The 13,737-nt window shown below is 31.6% G+C and overlaps 1 protein-coding gene across 1 annotated transcript in view; it reads left to right on the top strand.

The window, feature by feature from the left end:
* The window catches only part of LOC129220017 (dihydrolipoyllysine-residue succinyltransferase component of 2-oxoglutarate dehydrogenase complex, mitochondrial-like), a 46,883-nt gene that overhangs the window by 7,771 nt on the left and 25,375 nt on the right, over nt 1-13,737 (top strand). Inside the window, exons 2-8 of the mRNA XM_054854345.1 lie at nt 1,025-1,052; nt 1,314-1,371; nt 2,297-2,373; nt 2,526-2,600; nt 6,375-6,430; nt 11,846-11,954; nt 12,201-12,454. Coding sequence (XP_054710320.1) covers nt 1,025-1,052; nt 1,314-1,371; nt 2,297-2,373; nt 2,526-2,600; nt 6,375-6,430; nt 11,846-11,954; nt 12,201-12,454 — 657 coding nt within the window. The remainder of the gene's footprint in view (nt 1-1,024; nt 1,053-1,313; nt 1,372-2,296; nt 2,374-2,525; nt 2,601-6,374; nt 6,431-11,845; nt 11,955-12,200; nt 12,455-13,737) is intronic.

The raw sequence follows: 13,737 nt of genomic DNA, 5'->3' as shown, positions 1-13,737 counted from the left end.
ACTGATAGTTGATGCTGCTATCAACCATATGAGGCAGTGAGAAGCCAAGGGATATAAGTGGCAAAATTAAAAATTTGGAGATAACCAGTATGAATGGTAGGTGATCCTCTCCTCTGTCTTGGGGCAAGAGATGGTACTAGTAGCCCTGGCTGGCCTATGCTGTTATAAAGCAGGAATTAGGGAAAATTTTCAATGAAAGTCTACCTTGGGTCTTATCTTTAAACGCGTTTTACTCAAAACTTGAAAATGTCCATTGCATCCCTTTGCTTCTCACTGTCTCATCTGTTGTCTGACCTAAGTCAGACCTTCAACACTTTGTTGCTCATCAAATGGAAGCCGCACACAAGTCTGCCTTATATCAGGATGTGTTCATTCTTGGACTCGGTTGCTCAAGTGGTTTAACCTCCTTACAGTTCTTGACGAGATATCTCGTCCATTTATCATGTAATTCTGGGACTAGCCAACCACAGGGAGTTAAGAAACAACATTAAATGTAAAATGATTCATCTATTGAAAATGTAAACATAGTTGTGATAAATTTTACTTATCATTTATGTGTGGATTAAATACTGTTGGTATGATTCATGGGCGCTCTTATGCAAAATTTTTAAGGGGGGGGGGGGTGGCTCAGATACTTTTCTCATGGTTTAGCAGGATATTTTCCCCATTGAAATCAATTTCAGTACAGATTAGAGTTATTAAAATTTGACATTTTTAATAACTTATTCAATAATGGTTGGAAAAGAAATGTTTTTACATTTTTGCAAAGAAAAATACTGAAAGCAAGGAAGTTACTTCTAAGGGGAGCTTGAGCCCCCACTTGCCCCCCTATATGGGTGCTCATGGTATGATTCTACACTCTACTATGGATTATATGCTCTTTGAGAAAAATTATAAAACTTATACAACATTAAAAATTTTTTCAAACTGTAAGAAATTCAAGTTTAACTTTAAATAAACAAATAAAAGCTTATGTAAAATCAGTCTGTTATGTATGATACTATTTTTATTCTTTTTTTTATAGAATAAATCCCAGTGGCGTATACAATATTGTAAGTATGTTCTCAATTCTTAAATTCGAAACTCTTGTTACTGCAATCGACTATTAAGATTTTATAATAATTTGAAATATTGGTTATTGCTTGTTTTTTATTTATTTATTTATTCATTTATTTATTTTTAATTTTTTTTTTTTTTTTTAGATTTTAGGATTTATTATTCTATATTAATCTTTACAATACATGTTCTTTTGAAAATTCTTGTTAGTGAAGATATTTTTTTTAAAAAATTGATGCATTATTGTTATTTTTCAGGTTCTAGATTGTTATTTTCAACAAAGCAGTCTTCAGAAAAACTATGTTTTCAAAACCTGTGAGTATCTCAAGTATACAATATGTTTTGCTTAGAATAGTAGTTAATAAATTAAAAAGAAAAAAAATATATATTTCATAACATTATTATGCTCCACATAAAGTTTTCTAAATTTTTAAAGTACATATGCAAGCTTAATTTGAATAATATCTGATGTGAATAAGGCAAATTTTCTGTTGTATTTTTATCTATTGTACATTTGTTCTCAATATATTTATGGATTTAAGGTTCAACTTTTGTTCAAAAATTTTAAAAGATCCATTCCATAAGTATAGTTAATACAAGTTGTAGGCATAACAAAATATTTTGCTATTTTTACCTGCACTGAAGGAAATGGGATTTGTGTAATACGTAACTTCAATCACCCAATATTGCACCCTAGTGCACAGTCAGGAAAAATTAATTAAGTTGTTTTTTATTGCAACTTAGTAGATTTTCCTAGATTTAATGTTCTTTAAACGAACAGTTGAGTAGAAGGTATTAATCTTAAGTTATTTTGTAATTTGTTTATCAATTGGATCTGTTTAGTTAATATGTTTATCAGTTGGTCCTTTTTTGCATTCTACCACATGGACTCACCACAAAATCTTGATTTCAAAAAAGATAGTTCATAAAATGATTAGAATAAATTATTTTCCTAAGAGCTTCTACTATATTTTTGCACAAAGAGTTTCATTCTGATCTAACATATCAAAGAGGAAAACGTTACAAAATTGTCTGCATTCCTGACATAGGAAAAAACTGGTCAACATGTTGATTTGTACACTTTATTCTTTTTTCTAATTTTATGGTATTGTAAGGTACATTATTGTTACATTTCTGAAGCTTCATTGATAGTTTTTTAAGCTTGAAAAAGAGTGAAAATTAATGCATCAAACTGTACATTAAATTGTAATTGTTTAAAAATCTATTTTTTCCCTTTCAGCACTTATTGCCGAACTGTGGCTAGGTCACCGAGAAAAAATTCTCAGTTCTATTATTTACATACAAGTCAAAATTTAAGTAAGTAGTCCTTTAAATAATAATAATAATAATAGAAAGGGTTTATTGAATTTGTGTTATTGTGCATCTAAACCCTATTTTGTGTGTCTAAGTAATTAAAATTTTTTTTGTGTTGAAATATATTGTGTGTCTAAAAATCATTTGATTTTCAGGAAATGAAATACGAGAAATTAAAGTTCCACAGTTGGCTGAATCTCTAAGTGAAGGAGACATCCGATGGGATAAAGGTAATATTCTCAAAAAATATAAGAGAATGTGTGCATTAAGCAATGTTTCCTAAATTGTTTTCACTCATAAGTGTTCTGGATTGCTAGAAACATATTTCATGTTGTCTTAGTGGTAGAACTAAGCAATTTACAATCTGTTTTTTTTTTTTTTTTTTGCCATGGTGATAAATAAATAAACAGAAATAAAATAGTCATTTTAGCACAGAGCCCTTTACTGGTTGTTCTTTTGTGTTTGTATATACATTATAACCCCAATTTAACGGTTGTCAAGGGACTCAAAAAATTTATTATTAAATCAAGGATATGGTTAAATGGAGGAGCATAGACATTTAATGCAGTCTAATCTAGACCAGTGAAATGTATCACGAAATTGAGGAAATTGTTAAATTGAAGTTATACTATAATTATAACTCTTGTAATTACAGTCGACTCTTGCTAACTCGAAATTGAAGGGAAGACATAAAAAATTCGAGTTACCGAAAATTCGAGTTATCAAAAATCTTACAAAAAATCATTTTATTTAAGGTATAAATATTCTTATATGCCTCATTAACAAAAGCAAACACAAAATAAGAACATACCTTACTTTATTTAAAATATCTGTCCAGAAGAGTTTGACGGGTACTCTTTTTTCTCTCCACGTCAATTATATTTTCCAAATGGGAAATAGCATTGAATGTCTTTAAGTCCATATCAGGTCTCGATTCAATAAACAACCGCATCACATGCATGGCACTTTTTGCTTCATTAAATGTTATCTTTTTTGGATGGATAAGTTCTTCACTCTCATCATCTTCCTCTTCTGAGAGTGGTCGAAATTCGTCAACTATGTCTTTGTCCGATAAATTTCCACACACTTGAACATCATCTATGTTGACAAAGTCTTGAAATGTTGTTACAGGATCTAGCTGCAGAGCTTTTGACACTAAGCTCCATTCCTCATCAACTACTTCCTCGATTTCCTTTTCTTTTTCTTCCTCTTCTAGATGGATTTTCTCAGCAGATGCTTTATGGAAACCTGCCTTTCTAAAGCAGTTTGCTATTGTCTTTTGTTCAACGCAATTCCAGGCTTTATCAACCATTCTCATTGCTTGCAACACATTTACAGTAGGGTTGCTTCCTTCATCAATTTCAGCAATGCATTTTTTACGACTTGATGACGATATTTTAGTTTGAAATTTTGGATGATTCCCTGATCTAACGGCTGTAGTTTTGAAGTGGTATTGGGAGGGAGGAACTCCAGTTTTACAGATTTTAATTTTGTTGTAATTGAGGTTGGATGGGCTGTACAGTTGTCAACAAATAGGACAATCTTGCGGTTTTGACTAGACATTTTACGGTCTAAATTTTTCAGCCATTTTTCAAACAATTCGGATGTCATCCATCATTTTGTGTTAGCTTCATAATCCACAGGAAATGATTTAACTCCAGCGAGACATCTTGGCTTTTTTGATTTTCCTATCATTACTGGCTTCATTTTTTCTGATCCATCCATGTTGGTGCACAGTAACAAAGTTACTCGTACATTGTTTTGTCAGGAAGACATTTAAAAAATAGACCTGTTTCATCGGCATTGAATACATCTTTGTCGTCATACTCTTTTAGAATTGAAGACAGTGATCCCTTCCATTCTTTGCAGACTTCTTGACTTCCACTTCCACTTTCTCCACAAATTTTGTAAAAAGTGATGTTGTTTCTTTTCTTGAAATTTTCAAACCAACCACTGCTTGCTTTGAAATCTGTAAAGCCGAGTTGCTTCCCAAAATTCTCCGCTTTTTCTCTCAATATGTTTCCACCGAGTGGAATGTTCTGGGTACGGCACATACGGTAATCCATTTTATCAAGCACTTTTCTACTTCCGGGTATTCCGCTCTCTTCATTTTTTTCCGATCCCCTTGATTGTCATCAAAGTTTTTCAGAATAGTCTCTTTATTTTTGAGAATGGTTGAGAGTGTGCTGTTCGGAATGCCAAATTCCTTCGCAATATCTATCATTTTCTTTCCCCCTTTTTCAACCGCATCAATCACCTTTTTTTTTCTCTGCAATAGAAAATGTAGTGCATTTTCGTTTTGTAGCCATATTTCGATGACAAATAGACCTGAGCTTTTTCACAGCACTAATAAGTAAAGTAAGAAGACGATGGATGACTAGAACGAGAAAGGGTTTGTGTTCCGAGGAACTGGTCATTCAAGTTCAGAGAACGCTTATTCTAGAAACTCGACCATTGTCCACAGAAAACAGCAGCCGAAACATGTCTCCCCTCCCACATACCTGTGTTGAACACGACTGTGAAAATCACTAACAAAAGAGCCCGAGGACATGTTTTTCTTCTCTAGAGCGCGTAAATGGGGGAGAAAAGGGATAGCTGTTTGAAAATTCGAGTTTTAAGGGATTGAAATCTTTTTAAGTGAATGGGAAAAAAATTCGAGTTACCGAAAAGAAAGAGAATTTAATTCGAGTTAAAGAGATAAAATTTCATTAAAAACGAAATAAAGGTGCAGGGAAATACTTTTTTTTTTGAGATATCGAAAATTTCGAGTTATCGAAGTTTGAGTTATCGCGAGTCGACTGTATAACTAATAATATTCGTTCACATTGTGTTCAAACACTTTATGAATGAAACATAAACAGTTTCAGTAGTTTTTTCAATTTGTTAATTATTTTTGAAAGTAAATATATATGAAATACTTCTTTTTATTGCCTTTAAAATTAATTTGTTTTGTTTATGCCCTTTTTAGGGCCTTATTCCTTTCCAATTTGGTGATTTTTAGAGACACCAAGCAGTTTCAGAAATGCTTTGGTATCGAAAACCATAGGCTCAACCTTCTCCGCCCCTGTGTGTGTGTGCGTGTGCTATATGTTGGTGCTCACTGTTAAAATTACTGGTGAAGATTGTCTTATAAATTAGAAAATTGAATCCTCAGTTTTGAAGTACAGTTAGCGCCGCTTAATGTGATCACTTTGGGACAAATACAATTTGATAACAATAACCGACTGATAACAATAATCGAAAAGAATCCAGGAGACACAAAATAATGATTTTTTTCCAATTAAGGTGCATTTATTTTGGCAACCTCAAATTAAAATCACACCTACTAAACTGAATGCTGTTTTAAATTATTAATTAACAGAATGGAAATATCTGAATTATAAAAAGTTAAAGCTAAATTATGCAATTTTTAATCACATAGTAATAGGTGAAGTTGACCGTTTTATTTGTCAATGTCCTACATCAATGCCTGCAACATTTCCATCGACTGAATTTTTTTAGGTGCAAAAGAAAGTTTTCATAGGGTGAGTCTGTGGTCAGTGGGGGCGAACTTTCTGTAGCTTCATTCCTAGAAAAATTTTGAACTGCTATTGAAACCCACAAAATGCTACACAGAAAGTTAGTCTCACAAGGGTTTGCCTATGTATTTCTGTTAATTGAGGAAGAGAAACGGAGAAAAAATTGAAAGTTTATGAAAAAGTGATAACAATAAACAAAGACGCTGATTTCAATATCAGACTTTTTTAACATGTGTTAACATACAAGTGTTCCAGGATTTCATGATTCTGATAACATTAAGCGACTGATAACATTAACCGTGATCGCATTAAGAGGCGCCTACTGTAATTAAGTTATGTAAAATGAAGGGGGAGATAGAGCCTTTGTGCCACATTTGCAATTTAAGGCCTGCAATATTTTCTTCTTTTTTTTGTTTATAAAATGTGTATTTCTTGGTTGTGTTATGTTGTTCTCTTATGTTAATGTTTGTTTTTTGATTTTTCTAGCTGTTGGTGATCAGGTTGCTGAAGATGATGTGATATGTGAAGTTGAGACAGACAAAGTGAGACTACAACCACTCTTAGAAAAAAAAAATTTTAATGAAAAATATCTTGTATAAAATTTTTTGTCATAATTGTGACTTTCTCTCATTGCACATAAGTAAATGAAAAAGAAAAATGATAAAGGTTTTTTCTTTCTTTTCCTTTTTCTTATATATATATATATATATATATATATATATATATATATATATATATATATATATATATATATATATATATATATATATATATAATAAAAGTGAAAAATATTGAAAAGACCACACCAAAAGCCCATAGATGCGCAATGCAGCAAAACTAAAAAGCCAAGTAAATATAAAATAAGCAAACAAAATTTCAAATATTAAACAAATTATATAAAAACTAGCAAAAATACCCGGCATTGCCTGGGTGAGTGATAATTATGAGAAACAATCGTTACTTGACCTTGTTTTATGTTTTAAGCGAAAGAATTTAAAACAAACCTTTTTTGAGGTGATTAAAAATCGAGCTTCTTCCTTACTCATTAAATTAAAATAGCAATAAGTATAAAGAACAAAATAGTATTCAATTAGAAACGAAAGCACGACATTTAAGCATATACAAATTTGAAGAATTTCCGAAATATGAAATTAAAATTTACATGTTTAAAAAGATTTATCTGTTAGTACTTTTTTTTAAATCTAAAACCTTCTCTGTATGGCTATTGATGTACGCCCGTGCTCCCCTTACACTTGCTTTAGTTATTTTGGGAAATTTCAATTTTTGTGGGCACTTGGTGCGGTTTAAAATCTTACCAAATTTGGGAGATTCATTTTGGGACACTTTCGATAATACTCTCCCTCCTTACTAATTTTTATTATAGAAATATTGTTGCCAGATGCTGAGATACTTTTGGTCAAAATAAAATGGCGCTAAACGGTTTCATCCGAAATGTTTCCAAAATAAGTAGAAAAATTTGGCGATTGTTTGAAATCGTGCAAAAAGAAAAATTAATGGAAGTTTTTGTGCGGTTTATGGATTTGCCTAATTTAGTTGTTGAATTATTTTACACAGTATATATATTTTTTAAGTATCTTTGATTGGCGATATTTTGTTTATATGGTGAAAGCTGAGAAACATTATTACGTAGTCTTTGGGCTCAAAAACAGCGACAGTGGAAAAAACTGCCAAATGCATCAGCTACTGAAATCTTTCTGAAAAAATTCTGGCAATATTTCTGCTGGTTGGTTAGATATAGTGAGCAAGTGTCCAATCAGCATAAATAATAATAATAAACCATTAATTACATATAACGTTTAAAAGTGAAATGATCAGCCAAATCCATTTATTTTTAGCCAATCTTGTGGAAAAACGTTACTTTAAGATTTGACTTGAGAAAAACCTCAAAAAGTCAGACGAAACGCAAAAATATTCAACAATACAACAATTCTTGGGAGTTGAGACAGGGGCGGCATTTCAGCATTTCATTTGGGGGGTCGAGTTTCTTTAATATGTATTACCACAGTGCGGTTCCAAACATACATTAGCTAACAGGAAGTGGTCAAAAAATCGAGCCAACCATACAGAAAAATAATTATCATCAAATCTTGTGTTAATTTCATTCGAAACTAAATCTATTACTTCATACAAAATATTGAAAAATCAATGTTTGACTTCACATCATCATGTGGATTTTTGTCACTTTTTTTTTTTTTTTTTTGCCCCTTTTTAAAAGTGGCTTGGAGGAAGAATTTTTTCGAAAAGTTTCACGATTGATTGAATATACATCTATGTAAAATCCATTTTCAGTTTTAATTGTAGATTGAACTATAGTAGTATGGTGCACAGATCAATTGTAGATTGAACTGTGTTTTGAATAGTCCGAAAATTAAGCGTAGCGGATTCAAGATGTTTTGATAGAGTAAAGCATTTCTCAAAAACTTTCTTCAATACAAACAAATTGAACAAAAATTCAAACGAAGTCATACACGAAAAAGGGCATGAGGTTTTCACCATTGAAAGAATCGTTATGCAATCATTCTTCCAGTCGTCAAATCACTGCTTTGAAAGAAATGTTTTTATGGTTTTAACTCTTGAAGAGCATCTTGTGTCACTTCGTGATTGCATAAGTATAGAGCCCAATAAAAGGTATTTGTTGATATATATATTTTTTTCAATAATCACATACATTTTTAAGAAGTTTCTATGAAAGCATATAATGCACTGAGCAGCTGAAATGTGTTTCTAGCAGAAGGAAGCGATGAACACTCATTAAATAAATATACACTTAAAAAATGAGCGTAAATGTGAATGTAAAATATCAAGGAATTTTCTTGCGAAAACCTTGCAGCCACACCACTTTGCAAGAGCCTCTCAGATTGGACACACCATACTGGGCACAGAAGTATAAAATATTTAGCCTATATGAGGAAATGTCTTCTTTAGTTAAAATTCACCATGGTTCTCTATCAGTTTTTTGTGTTCTGAAAAGGCCGGAAAATACTTCATGAATGTCTAAGTCATCATACAAATAACGAAAAACACTTTTTCCAGTCTGAAAATAAGTCGAGTTTCATCAAATAGTTCACTGAGAACCAGCGAGATTTTTTTAAAATGAACGTTGATTTGCGACTCACATAAATTGAATTCACCCATTTTCTATCATTCTGCTCAAAAAATTTGGGGGTGCAACCGCCCCCTCTTGACCCCACTATTTGCCGCCCCTGAGTTGAGATGACACACTAAAAAATGACTTGGGTTGATGAAAGCCTTCGAACAGGGAATAAAAAAGCTCATAACTCGTTTTTTATACAACTTAGAAACTTCGAACTGATGCTATTTTCAGCAGAAAAATTGGCGCTTTCGATGGACATATAATGTTAATATGTGCACGTTTTTTCCACCCCCATATTGGGGCATTTATGCGAAAATTGGGACTAAAATTGGAATAAAGAGGGAACTATCAATCGGATTTTTTTCGAACTGGTCTATAAACCTTCCCAGTACCAAACTGAACAAATGGTGAAAGTTTCTGCCAAATCTGCCGGGTAGTTTCTGAGATCTTAGGGAACAAATTTACCAAACTCCATTTTTATATATATAGATAATGATGATAAAAAGGAAAATTGCAAATAGCTGTTAAATAGGAAAAGATAAAGTATGAATCCAGAGCTCATCAGCCGTGGAGAATTCATTAATTATGGTCAAAAGATCAAAAATTTAACTATGAACTAAAAGAGAATGTTTAAGCTCCAGTACATGCAATATAGAGTAACATTGGGCAAATGCACCACTTGCTAAACTATAAACAATAAATTAGAGCTCAAACCTAAAACTAAAAGCAGGGGGTTTCGCCTCGACTAATTAGGAAAACAAGTTCCGATAATTAGCCATCCACGGGACAGTACCTGCCAATAACAAAATTATCTTACCTTGAAATCCATATAAAAAGAGACAATTCCGATGTGGCTAATTATCGGAACTTGTTTTCCTAATTAGGCGAAACCCCCTGCTTTTAGTTATAGGTTTGAGCTCTTGTTTATAGTTTATAGTTTAGCAAGTGGTGCATTTGCCCAATGTTACTCTATATTGCATGTACTGGTGCTTAAACATTCTCTTTTAGTTCATAGTTAAATTTTTGGTCTTTTGACCATAATTAATGAATCCTCCACAGCTGATGAGCTCTGGATTCATACTTTATCTTTTCCTATTTAATAGCTATTTGCAATTTTCCTTTTTATCATCATTATTTTTATATAATTTGTTTAATATTTGAAATTTTGTTTGCTTATTTCATATATATATATATATATATATATATATATATATATATATATATATATATATATATATATATATATATATATATATATATATATATATATATATAAATATATATATATATTCGTAATTTTCTAATTCTTAAAATTTTCATTCTAGTAAATAAATAAACTACTTTGTGTGATTCAAAAATGATTTATCTGAAATTTTTTTAAAAATATTAATTTTTTTGAATGGAATTTTAAAATGATGCACTTTACATAAGGTGAGATATTACTCACAATTCATTATAATATATTACCCAAGCTTATTAGCATTCCTATTAAAGTTATTTATTTATTTTATCCTTGTATTTGTAAAACACATTTGATAGTTAAATCTGATTAATAGAAACATTTTCAATTTATAGCAATCATACAGCTTCTACATTTTTTATTTTGTAAGATTTCCTATTAATGTAGATTTCCAGTCATTTAGTCCAGTTATTTAGTCATATTTTGCTCATCACATTTACAGGAACCTTTTCAAAATGATATATTGCTTAAACGTTCTTTAAAATTCATGGAACCGTTTTATATTTTACAAAATATAAAGTAGTTTTTGTCAAATAGACTTCAGAAGAGTAGGTCCTTTGCCACATCTTTATTGTATGTCTATGGCAAAGTAATCTTCTTAATTAACAAAAAACTGTTAATATGTTCTGTATCAACTTTTATAGGGCTTTTGATAAGGTGCTCTTCGCTGGAAATTGTTTTAAATGGGAGTAAAAAAATAAATAAATTTAAATTTGGGTGTATTTAAGAAGTAAAAAATGGTTGCTCATTATTGATTAGCATCCTGGGTATTCTAATGTCATAAATTTTAAGGTTCAGTTTAAGTCCAGGCCTGCCCATCCAGGCAGTGCGAGGGGTGGGGGCACGTTCTTAAGGGGCCCAACAACCCATCAAATTGAGCCAAAAAATTTTAAAAAAAAAAACTAGCGCTTTGACTTATTAACGAATTTATAGATCCTGACCTGATTATATATGTTTTTTAACAATCAATTGTCTTTAAAAAAAGGATTTGTTTGAAGAATGAGAAAAAGACTTTTTTCGAATAATATGTTATAAAGGTTTAATCTTTTAAAAAGTTCCAAATAAAACATACGCATTATAGGTCTGTTTGTTTGCGACTTCTTGAATTTAACTACTGGTTTGAAAAGTTCATAGTTCTTGTAATATGAATCAAATCCCGTTATATTTCAACATGTATCCTTTCCCAGCAATGCAGTTTAATAGTTTTAGTGAAGTCTCATGTGTTTTCTTTACAACAATTTTCAAAATACAAAATAACTTCACGACACTAATGCACAAATTTGCAATTTTCATTCCAATGTTGTTTCTTTGTATGTTGGAGTTTTTTTCTTTAAGTTTACAATTATTTTATTCAAACATCTTTGCTGTTCCTCTCAATGTATCTAAATCTTCACCATGTTGATAACTCATTTAACAGAGTGACAATTTGTTATCTGATATCAATATCTTCTGCATCATTTAAAAAGAGGGGGGGGGGGGGGGAGCAATATTGGGGAGTTATTTGGTTTAAATGAGACAGCTAAATCAAGCAGTGCATTTTTTTTCGTTTATATAAAGAAGATATTTCATGGATTTCTGAAATATATTTCCCTACTTTTATAGACTTCAGTGCCCATCCATGCACCAGCAGCTGGTGTAATTGAGGAGATTCTTGTGGAAGATGGTGCAACAGTTCAACCAGGGATGAGCATCTGCAAACTCAGAGTTGGAGGTATAAATATTAGTAGATATTTATTATATTATTCTTTTAATGTCAATTTCCCTGATCTAAAATGTAAGAAAAAATTGATCATACCTCATAAATAATGCAATGAATTTTGTAGATAATTGTTATAAAATCCTCGTCTGAAGGAATTATTTTGATACGTAATTAAAAAAAACAAAGAAATATTGAAGTATATTAATTTTCTTGGCTTAAATAATTACTAATTGTGTAATGTGGTTCTTATTTTGTTAGCTGGGAAAGGTGCACCAGCTGCAAAAGAAGAATCTGCTTCTGTCCCTAAAACTCCTGAGCCAGAAACTTCTCCAAAAACACCTAGCACTGAGGAAAGTGTGCCTATACCTACTACACCACCTCCTGCTCCACCAAAACCTAGTGCACCTGTGTCATCTAAACCAGTGTCCTCAATTAAAATACCAGTAACGCCTACACCATTACCTCCCGGACAAGCAGAATCTACTATTACTGGAACTAGAACAGAACAACGAGTATGGTCATATTTCATTTGCTTTGTCAGTACTAAGTATCATTTTACAGGGAGTTACGGTTTAATCTGCAAGACCTTTGTTTCCACAACCGTCCATCCTAGGTGCATACTTACAAATGCAAAAATGTTCAAATACAGATGCGGAGTTAAGATATTGAAAGTTTGAAGCAAAAATAAAAATGAGTCAAAAAATACAAAAATTTTACCTTTTTATATGGTCCCTAGGTCCCCTAACTTTGTTTAGGGGCATAATCTCCATTGAAAAATAATTCCAACATAAAAAGTTTGGCATTAGTACGACCAATATTCCCCGAGATATGAAACACAGCGTTTTGTGACTTACACCACTTTACACTTGCTGTCAATAACACCTTTTGCGGGAAAATATAATGGTTAATATGGGTTTAAAAGTATGTGTGTGGGTAGAGTGTTTTTTCAAATTCTTCGAGGTTTTGTAGTGCATTTTTGAATGTCATGGTATTTGAACTGCAATGAAAAATATAAACACTTTGTTTTTTACTTCGACAACCTGTCTTCTGAAAAGGCTATAAGTTCCAATCTTTACTTCTGTATGGTCCCTTAAAACTTCGAACTCAAATATCTCCATGAGTTTTGGTCGTACAAATGTCAAATTTTTGTGTTAGTAATAATTTTCAATGGAGATTATTTCCCTAAAAAAAAGTTGGGGGATCTAGGGCCTGTATAAAAAGTTAAATTTTGTATTTTTTAATTCATTTTTATTTTTGTTTCAAACTGTCAATACCTAAATTCTGCATCTGATTTTAGACATTTTTGCAATTGGAAGTATGCACCTTGGACTAACAATTGTGAAAATAGAGGTTTTGCAAGTTAAAGCGGAACACCCTGCATATATGTGTGTAGAGAGAGAGAGAGACCTATGCATTATGTATATACTTGATTATAAGGCAAACTAAAAGGATGTCAAATTAACCTTTAGTGTCTACTCAATGCATTGTAAGGAAACCAAAATTTTGAGAAGTTCAATGGTTTTTGTAGGAGTGTGAATTTAGGGATGCCTTTACACCTCCATTGAAGGTAACTCTCCCAGACAGATGGTTTTATGAAAAGAAAATTTATAAGGGGCAGCTGCTTAGTTGCACCGTTATATCACTACTGAAACATGTGTACATATTTTCACTATACAGTTAAGTGCGTTTTACGAAACGTTTTATCAAAATGCTTAACATGAAAATTCGGTTAACAGGATGTGATATATTAGTGCAGACAGTATACTGTACACTGTACTAAATATAAATCTCTTAA

This window comes from Uloborus diversus, chromosome 4 (assembly GCF_026930045.1).
Source record: "Uloborus diversus isolate 005 chromosome 4, Udiv.v.3.1, whole genome shotgun sequence".
In the NCBI taxonomy this organism is placed as follows: domain Eukaryota; kingdom Metazoa; phylum Arthropoda; class Arachnida; order Araneae; family Uloboridae; genus Uloborus; species Uloborus diversus.
This window is presented reverse-complemented; position numbering and strand designations above follow the sequence as displayed.